At 44.8% G+C, this 10,621-nt stretch overlaps 1 protein-coding gene across 1 annotated transcript; it reads left to right on the top strand.

The window, feature by feature from the left end:
- Positions 1-53: 53 nt before the first annotated feature.
- On the top strand, positions 54-9,769 carry LOC135366394 (eukaryotic translation initiation factor 4E type 2-like). The gene is made up of 4 exons (XM_064599078.1): positions 54-280; positions 386-794; positions 6,013-6,149; positions 9,495-9,769. The coding sequence occupies exons 1-4, from the start codon at positions 225-227 to the stop codon at positions 9,535-9,537; spliced, it is 645 nt and encodes a 214-aa protein (XP_064455148.1). The 5' UTR covers positions 54-224; the 3' UTR covers positions 9,538-9,769.
- The last annotated feature ends 852 nt before the right edge of the window (positions 9,770-10,621 follow it).

Below are 10,621 nucleotides of genomic sequence, written 5' to 3' on the forward strand. Positions count from 1 at the left end.
TTTTCCGAACATCGAAAGCGGCGTCATCGAAAGATTGTAGACTGGTGGTGGAAAGTGCAAGCTTGCATTGCTTGCATCTCAGATGATCTCGCGAGCAAAAAATAGAAATACGTACACACCATAGTTGAGGTCGCGTTGGTGGTCCTTGTTGCGCCCTAGTGTTTTATTAATCATATTTTGTGTACATCAAACAGTTTTTGTTTTGTGTTGCGAAGCCAGTTCCTATGGTGCTAAACAGATCTGCTGAGAACGAATGTGCGATGAGCACAGCGCATGAAACGTAAGCATACACAACGTGATCATATGCAAGTATGTAGCCTAGCCGTCAATGCAAACGAGTGAAATTTGAGCCATGTTCTAACGTGATACATACGATCCAATACAGGAAATCGGTTGACAGCATCGCAGAAATACCTCCGGGCGAACATCGGCTGCAGTTCGCGTATTGCCTGTGGTTCTCCCGTCGTGCGCCAGGCAAGCAGGCCACGAACCAGCGCTACGATCAAAGTTTGAAGTTAATCTGCACATTTCGAACTGTGGAAGAGTTTTGGAGAAACTACAGTCACCTCGCACGGCCATCGGAACTCGTGGGGCACAGCGATTACCATTTATTCAAGGATGGTATAAAGCCCATGTGGGAGGACGATGCCAATCGTGCAGGAGGAAAGTGGATAGTGCGACTTCGGAAGGGACTGGCATCACGATGTTGGGAGAACCTCATACTGGCCATTCTGGGGGAACAGTTCATGGTGGGAGAAGAAGTTTGCGGTGCTGTCGTCTCCATACGGTTCCAGGTGACTATATGTTATACTTCGGATAGGAGACTTACTGTAATCGTGTACTGTAATCGTGTGTTAAGAACGGCATCATGTCAGCTTGATAACATATCTTTTTACCTTGAATAATAATAATTGGTGGTTTACGTCGCGAGACAACTAAGTTTTACGTTGAATCATGAAATAATTATTGTGAGACATAAATATCGCCATAGAGTATGAGAGTGCAACGTTTCAAACACAGCCTTCACAGGTCTTAACACGTCTTCTGCTGGTTATATGTAGGAGAACAACAAAAACAACTTTATTTTGCGATTATTATTAATGCATTATCATTAGAAGCTCCATTTTGCAGAAAAGCTGGTATCGTAGCGGGGTACGCGATGTGTCCGTGTACAGTGTGGCATGTGACGGGGCTCGTCGGCTGCAGCCGTCATCAGTTGTGCCTCGTCTCGGGACGTGTTCAGGCATGTCTCATGCGTTCGCCAAGAGTTTCGCGAGTTTGTGTCTCATGTCGTGTGGCGGTTTAAACCAGGGATCAGAACCGAAACTGAACCCGAACCAAAAACTTCTAAAAACCCAGATTTTTCGCTGAACCAAGCCAAACGGAACCTTTTTTTTTTTTTTTTTCTCGCACTGAACTGAACGGGTACTGAACCGAAATAAATTTAAAGTGACAGTCCGGTCGAAAACATAGGTCTGGGAAACACCGCCTTATGATTTCTAATACTCCTCACAACCACTGTGCAAAATATTTCAGAAGGAATCGTATCGCACAATTTATAATCGATTTTTTTCTATGCCGCAGTTGGTCCTGAGTAAAGGCCGCAGCGAGGTCTCGCATGACGTGCATAAGAGCAATGCCGCACGTGACTTGCGCATGCCTGTTTGTGCGATAGTTGGTTTTTGCGTGCTAGCATTTGCCCATTATGACGATTTTGAGTAGCAATCACACATTATGTAAAGTAAAATGCAGAGTAGCGTCAATGTAAACACAGGTATCAGGACGCAGCCTTCGGTTCAGTACACTCATAGAAAAAAACACCTCTCTGCATTCCCAGCAACGGCGCAGTCCTCCGCTCCACTTTGTCCCTTGGGGACGTCATGCTCACGTGACGGCTGACGTACATAGAGGATCCTTGGGGTAAGGAGTATGGGAGGGAGAAAAACAAAACCGGATGTCTTCAGAGGAGGAGTTTTTATTCGGTGTCTCGAAAACTATGCCAATTTGTGAGCTGAAACTTTCCACAGAGCATGTAAGCCTCCGTGGCAGTTGGAAAAAATCAACTTCTGATTTTCCCGGACTGTCCCTTTAAGCGGTTACCGGTTCGCAAAATGGTTCAGACATAATGTGCGTTGTGGGATATCGGAAGTACGGTTTACACAGCGGATTGAGCCGCGTTTCCAAACAAGTACGGCACCGAAACCGAAGAATGCAAAACTGCAAGACAGCTGCAGAAGATATTTCCTCCTCGCAGCAATTGCGTTCATTCAGTTGTGTTAGGTCTTCCTATTTGGCAGTTGTGGGATTCCATCCGTCATCATTATCATCACCACCTTCTACGTGAAGCTTGTCGTCCAGCAACCCCAAGTTTTAATTTTGGGCTGTGAAAATAACAGCCAGTTTCTGAGCAAGTTGTAACAGGGTGTATACGATGAGTGAACATACAGAGTACAGTATGCTCCCGTAACGTTGCACCTGAAATGCAGGTCTCTAACACAGTATTGAGGTGAACCACTGCTGTGTTGTCAACAACATCAACTAAAGTATGTTTGTGTTATTTGAGAATCGTAAGGATGTGCTTGCTTTTAACCCATGGCAATCTGCTAAAAATTCACCATCCTGAACCAGTTACCGGTTTAAATTGATTCGAACCGATATTTTGTGTTGCTGCGGAGCTGATCCCGAACCAAAAAAAAAAAAAAAACGGTTCCGAGCACTTGTTTAAACTGCAGTGTTAGCACTGGTCAAAATACTAGTGGTCAAACTGGTCAAACTGCACTAGTCAAAATACTAGTCAAAGTATATAAAAATGTAAGAAGCAGAAAAGAAGCTTAAAAGAAGCAATTAGAGGCAAGACAAACATCTAATGCTAACGCATTGTCATCGCATTAATTACATCGCCCTAAAATTTCTTTTTTTGTTTCATCGTCAGTACAGGAAGAAAAAGATGCACACACAATGCCATTCCAGAAAATATGTGATCGAAATATAATGAAAAAACTATGCCACCTAGAACCACGCAGTCAATGGCACTTGTTCTTACTCTGTTTTTGCCACCTCCTGATGCGAATATCATCCAACGTAAGTTTTATTTTGCCAATTTTTACAAACTGAACACGAAAATTTCCTGGGTAAAGGTCACTTTCTTATCCCACCAATATGAAGCACGTGCCAAATTTACTTAAGTTCATGATAACTGACACGGATATTGAAGGGCTATCCCATTGTAAAAAATAGCCAAACGTCGTGCTTTTCGGAGCTCTGAGAGCCTAGCGCTCGACGACCTTTTGAGCGCCCTTGTTGTTAGTCCAACGAAAGGAGGTTGCTTAACCCAGCCCATATTGGGATAGTAGAAAAAGTGACAGTTCCTGAAATTGGGAGAGGGGAGGCGTGACCCCAGCGGAAGCCAGATGTGTGCCTTTCTTAAGCCATGCCTGTCTTATCTCCTTCTACTATCTCTGTGTGTGCTGAGTTTAGCAACCTCCTTTCATCAGACTGACAACGAGGGCATGCAAAAAGTCGTCAAGCGCTAGGCTGCTTGCACTCCAAAACGCATGATGTTTGGCTATTTTTTCCGATGGGGTAGCTCCTGAATAATCCTGTCAATTATCATGAACTTGAATAAATTCAGCACACGCTTCACATTGGTCGGGTAAAAAAGTGTCCTTCACAGATTTTCCAGTTCACTAAAAAAAAAAGCATAATAAAACTTAGATGACATTCACATCAGGAGGTGGCAAAAACAAGAACAAACGCCGTTGACCCTCATGTTTCTAGGTGGCATACTTTTTTTAATTATAATTTAATGGCACGTTTTCTGGCACCTTGTAGGCACTTTCGTGCTGCAAGCGTGAAGAGTATGACTGCTTCAGACGGGGATTTGAGCAGGGATTTCACCTTAAGCAGCGCTAGTATTCAGGGGCATTGGAAGGTTGGCCGAAATGAGTGGTTGCCCCCATCAACACTTCATGTTGACGAATGTGGCACAAACATACTCACTTGTACTGCCACAGCACCTCTGACACAGTGCACGTTCTTATCATGAGTGATGTCTGTTCCCGTTATTCACATGGAGGAAGAGTAGCACACTTGGGGGTCATTTAGCACTCCCTCCCCTCGCCATTAAAAAGAAGTCTTGCAAGTCATCCCAGACCCCCCTGTCAACACAACCTAGTTACGGAAAGCCTGCGCGCTCGTCGACGTCACGTAACAATTGAGGGTCAGCCAATCGGGATTGTGTTTTCAACGGCTGTAGCGAATCACGAACGTGCTTTCTGCAGTCGTGGCCATGGAGAAGAATCACTGACGTCTGCGAGTTGCGAATGTCCCCACGTACTAAATGGGAAAACTTGGAAATAAAGTGCATTTTGGTCTCAATCTTTCTCAAAACTGATTTTCTGGAAAGTGTCTCGGTTTAGGTTTAGGTCCAGGTGAGCTGTAATCATTTGCGGGTTCTTGAACTCGCAGAACGGTGAATCGTAGCAGCAGATGAATTCTGACTCTTAATTGAAAGAGGGTGAGAGGCAATGCACCGGCTTTGTCCATCTAGGTGGTGTTGCCCCTGTGCACACGGGTCTTTCAGGGTGTGTACCATCCTGGAAAACCGGCAATCGTCGAGGAATTTTATTGCGACTGGAAAAGTCAGAGGATTGCCAGGAAACTTGCCAAAAAGCAGCTTAAGTCAAGGAAAATTGCAAACAAATGCCGTGATGATGCACAGCGAATCGGGAGTGTAGATCGGTGGTTGAGCGGTCATGCCGTAGCAATGTTGCCGCGAGTAGCAATACGACAAGCTCGGAGGCAGCAAAGTAGGGCAGCCTCACTAATACTCAATAAATAGTCCGTTTTGTGAGGGATCTGTATCAAAACATAGCAGCGGGCAGCAAGTTCCCTTTTGTTTTGGTCAGGGAATTCGCTTGAAATAGTCAGGGAAAACCTGGAAAAGTCAGGGAATTTGAAGGCTACAATTTGGTAGACACTCTGGTCTTACTTTGTTGTATACCCTCTCCTGTGGCGTTTACAGGCTTAGGCATGCAGGTTACGGGCTGTTCGCATATGTTCAGGCTGAAAGAGATATTTTTGATTCTAAGATAGATTTTCATATTTGATATGGGATTAGAATTTCAATTATTTGCTTCTGTATTTAAAAAATCTGACTATTCACACGGCCCTAGGTTCTAGCTTTTATCACGTTTCTTTCTTTATGCCCTCGGCACCTCATCTTCCTAAACTCTACGCAGTAGACATTGTAACATCACAGACCTTTGCTTTCTCAAGAACGTCATGTTGTGTTGAGGAGGAAGGCACGTACAGTTCTGTTACAGGTTTGAACGCTCGCAAAAGCGGAACACTTTTGTTGCCCTCCAAGTGCAGAGTTTTATTATTAAAAATTTCCACGCTATTTTTGTGTTTAAAGGGGCATAGAAAGCCATCCAAAAGATTTTCTGTTTCTGGCTAATTACAAAAGGACGTAATTTGACGTGAAAACTAACCCAAAAAAATTTTCTGTACGCCGTATTTTTCTTAGAATATAACGCCCCCAAACATCGACGCGCGCGTTCCCGCTCGACTCGCTCTACAGGCCGAAACCAGGAGGAGGATTGTGATGTCATCGCGGTTACAAGAGAGGCCGCGCTCCAATCGGGGCCGGCGCTTTTCGCATTTTTTTTTCTTTTTCGTTTCTACTCCCAGTTCTCTCTCTATGTAGCAGACGACGCTTCTCCAAACAAGCAAACCAGTTAGCGGGTTGTACCGCAGTGATGTCAAAGCAGCTCCGGCGGCTAGTTGCGGGCATTGCCACTAGTATTGCGCGCGGTTCCGATTTTCAAAATTGCATTCCGCGATATGTATGCATCTGTCGAGTGAGTCACTTTGCATGGTGCATTTTAGCATTCAAGTTAACGGCTGGGTTTGAAAAAACGGTCGTGACTGAAGTGCTTTCTGTGCTCCTTTAAGAACATTACGAGCAGCATTGTGTGTAAAATTTACAATGTAACGTGAATTTGTTCGCAGGAGGACATAATATCAGTGTGGAACCGCACAGCGAGTGACCACCAGACAACAATTCGCATACGTGATACTTTGAAGAGAGTTCTCAACCTACCTGTCAATACAATAATGGAATATAAGACGCACACAGATAGCCTCAGGTGAGTGCAAGTACAAAGCTAGTGATTCGAGCCAGAGAATGTGTTTGTTTGTTTGTTCACCGGCGTAACGAGATGTAGGGATATTATCAAACTTTATACTTGGCATGTGCATGGTGGATAGAAGCCGCCAAAATAATGCGGGGACGAAGAGAAGGACGACACAGCATCTACTCACAAGTAAAGGGATTTAGGGCCTGTTCTCGCAAACAGTACTTTGCTTCAGAGCGCTGGAAATGAAGCGCTGTTTTCTGCCTTAGTGTTTCTCACTAGCCAAGCAGAGTGCACAGCACTCAAGCGAGAAGCGCTCTTTCTTTTATTTTCCACCCGAAAATTTACCTTTCCACTCGATATCACCTGATCTTACCCTGTTTTACAGCTTCGGAAATAAAACCCGATTTTTACCACTAATTTTCAAAAAGCAAAAAGCATGGCCTTAGCTATGTGAATTAGAGCACTGCACGGGCCCGGGCCCCCGACCCGGCCCGCGGGCCGGGCTGGGCTTGTTATTGGCTGTGTGCTCCGGGCCGGGCCGAGCCCGGGCCGACAAAATACGCCAGCACCACGGGTCGGGCCGGGCCCGGGCCGTTAAAATACGCCACCACCGCGGGCCGGGCCGACAAATATGTTCCCAAGAGTCAGGCCCGGCCGGGCCACACAGCTAATTCCACACATTGGAGATGCATTAGTTCATATCATCATGCGCTTGCGTCATTCCTGTGCATATTTTGCAAAGACAAGCAAAGGGTACTGCATTATGCATATGATTCGACCGTCTAGAACATTCTCCAAGCCACTTTACATTGCTCCTCACTCCTCACATATTTCACAATCACTCTGGCAAAGCTTGGTGAGAGGGATAGAGACTGGGAGAAGCAGTTTGTTGACAGCATGCTCTATCTCCGCAAAATCTTGACAGTGTAACGATAATGCCCCGTGCGTTCTGGATTTAATTTGGTCTCGTGCGGTTACGGTGTTAAACCGCCATCACTTGTATGTTTGTCTTCTCTCCTTATAAATTTACTTATAAATGTGTTTGATAATCGCCAGAAACGCGTACGTCGCGGCTGGAAATACTAGGCCGGGATCTACTCGCCGGGCCGGGCCGGGCCGGGCTCTATTTGCTTAGACGCCGGGCCGGGCTCTAGTCACTGGGTCACCGGGCCGGGCCGCATAAAAATATGAAGGTCCGGGCCCCGGTCGGGCCGGGCCATTTTTCGATGCGCCCGGGCCGGGTCGGGCCCGGAAAAGTCGGCCCATGCAGTGCTCTAATGTGAATGCACAAGCTCAACTAGCTGGACTGGAAATCCGAAGCCATGTTCCGTTCACCACAACACCAACACGGCATCACAAAACCAGGAAGCAAAACAATTTCGCTTCCGCGACATCGTGGGTAAAGCAGCCTCTTGATTGGCCATCACAAACTAGCGCTGCAAGAGAGCATTGAAAAAGTTGAGAGGAACTCAACTCTGTCCAGCGCTTCATAGCAGTGAGAGGGGGAAGAAACAGCGCTGCTTTCTAGTGCTGTGGAGCAAAGTGCTGTATGTGAGAACAGGCCCTTACTTACTAGCACGTACAAGGAGTACTACAAAGAGTCCTGAATGTGTTAGGGGCCCCCTACACAGGCATGTGATAAGTCACACGCTTGACAGATAGTTTAAAAAAAGGGGAGTAGGGGATAAAAGAATGGGGATATCACTGAGGCAGGGGTGCTGACCTACCGGTATAGCATTCGTTACCTTCAATGTGTGCTACTTTTATGACTTTTATCCATCATGAACTATTACCAACTGCCCTCCTTGCATTCGTCGTGCATATCCACAGTACGAACCCAACCTTACGTAGTATTTTGAATTGGTTGCATTCAGGTTAAGGCCAGACAGCAAAAAAAAAAAATTCTGTCTGGTTGCAGGCTTCTGTCATGTTCCTGAGACGAGCTTAATCAATATAGAATTTCTTGTCAGTCTAGTGGTGCTACAGTATATCACGACCGCATTCTTGCACTCGGTATCATGAAATGATTGTTGATCATCAAGTATTTGACACTGGTAAAGGTTCTAATGTTGCCTCAGAAATAAATAAATGAAAAATGTACCCAAAGAAAAGACGAAGAACGTTGTCTGCATCCAAGAGGCCGCATTATATTACTACTTCTTGGAGTTCCTTCGAGTTTTATTTTTGTTTTATTCTTGTTTGTTTTGAAAGATTAACTAGGTAACTGGCTTTAGTGGAACTTGCACAAATTTGTTTTGATGCTGTCAACATGTAGCTCTCCACTTTGTAACGTAAAAGTAACAATTTAATCCACCTTCCGTGCGAGCCAAATTTTTATTGCCCCAACTGTCAGCATGTCTGACACTGTGACTTCTACCAAAGGACAAGAGTCAAGGGACACGGAACATGAGAACAGCATGACAAATTTAGCAAAGACTCATTTGCACAAACCAACACCAAATACCCAGAAAACCCTCCAGGCAAGGGAGAGTTACAAGAGAGGCCTAGAAGCACAGTTCCCTCAGTTGGTTATATGTATCGATTCTTTATTTGGCCTTTTCTACCCTTCTCACTCCCCGGAGAAAAGGAACAGGCTACTTAAAGAACCTGTAAAGATAGCCAACCGAGAGAACTCTGTTAGTAAACCGTCACCCGTGCTGACATTAGAGGCAGAACCGGTTTGAACTGGTATTTTTTGCTTTTGGAGCTCAACCATTTTCTTCAAACTCTCACCAAAAATGGAACGAGAAACCTTTGGTTCGACACCGTGCTTAAAGTAGCACAGTAGTCATTTTTAACACCGTTTTCTTCCTATAAAACTGTTAAGTAGTTTGTACGATATCCTGCGTTGTCTTTTCGTGTTTGAGGTGAAGCTTCTTTGCTTGCTCCCTTTAAGTGCCCGGTTTTTGCAAAATAAACTTCGTCGAGAGTTTGCAGATGCCCCTTTCCTGTGCTTTTAACCCTCTGTCTGTGTTTCCTTGCTGCAACTTATTCGACATGACCGTCTTTCTTGTCTATCTCAACAGATACTACGCTCTGATGGATGAGAGTTTGCATGTGGCATGTTGAATAGTTGAACGTGTGTTCACCTTGATTTATGACGGACACAGTAAGGGACAGTAGCGATGAAGAAGGCAACGAAAGGACACGTGAAGCACGTTGGGATTTGGTTGTTGCTGAAGAGCGTGTTCAGGGTTTTTATGCTGATAAATCAATAAAGTTTGCTTATTTCAACGTGGCATCATGGTCGAATAGGACTCTAGTATGTCTCCAGACTGTCCGTTCAACGTGTTCAATGTTTTCTTCAGTTTTTGCGCCGAGGATTTAATCTTTACCCCCGTCTTCTATCTGCAGGGATAACTCCAGTTTCCGAAACACGGACATCTTCCTGAGGTAACAGCGAGATGTGCGGTGGTGGAGAGGAAAAGATCCTGTGGCAACGAAACAATGTTGCGTACACATATTGTAACATATTCACTCATGGAATGCTCAGTCATAAAAATACATTTTACAACAAAATAGATTAAAGTGTGATAACAGGAAACATGATCATGGAGATATCGTCATTTGCCGTTGATTGGTTGAGGTAAGATGACACAAGCAAAATAAAGACTGCCCGTGCGATCTCATTGTGTTGCTTATTTGTGGTCACTCCGCAGACAAACGAGACACGAATAGAGCCCATAGCTTTCTGCGATTCAGCAAAATTGGCCATGTTTCGTGGAACCTGCCGTTTCCCTCATAACCGTGTTTTTTGTTTTTTTTCGCGGAATATTCAATATATTACAGAATTATGTAAGGATTTCAATCGGCCTGCGACATTTTTCATGGGTTAGACTGAATCAGTCGCGACTGCAATGCCTGAAAAGACCGATACTGCTGGCACATTCCACGGCTGCACATGCCGTGACGCAAAAAAATTTTAACGATGGGAACACCCAGAGGAAAAATCGTCAGGGTTGAGTCTAATTTTCCCTGAAAAGTTACGAAAGGCCACAGAAGCACGCGGAACAAGTCGGTAAGCGATGTTGGGAGGATGCTGCAACATTTTACAGTTATTTTTTTTTCTCTCGTTTTCTCTTGCCGGAGGAATTTGTAAATTTCACACCGTGGAAATGTTGATTTTCCATCACAGGAAGCTAGGGGCTTTAAACATGAAGCCAATAGAAATGCACTGGTGTGCTGAGGTATGCAGTAGTGTAGAAAAAGAGAGAGAGCATGTTTTTACTAACACACACAAACTTTGTACAATTTACAATGAGGTCTGCAAGGTGATCCTGTGATGCAGAGCCAGTTAATACCTTTTAAAATGGATAAAATACCCCAGTGCGAAGGTAAAACAATGGGACAAACACAGACAAAGGGACGACGCACAGCACTGACTGCAACCAAAAGAATTTATTTCCGTCACCATCTCCTTTTTATACCAATACCTTCTCTCCACACTAACTACAGCATCACGTGAGAATACATTCTACGCA

This window comes from Ornithodoros turicata, chromosome 8, assembly GCF_037126465.1.
Source record: "Ornithodoros turicata isolate Travis chromosome 8, ASM3712646v1, whole genome shotgun sequence".
Classification (NCBI taxonomy): Eukaryota; Metazoa; Arthropoda; class Arachnida; order Ixodida; family Argasidae; genus Ornithodoros; species Ornithodoros turicata.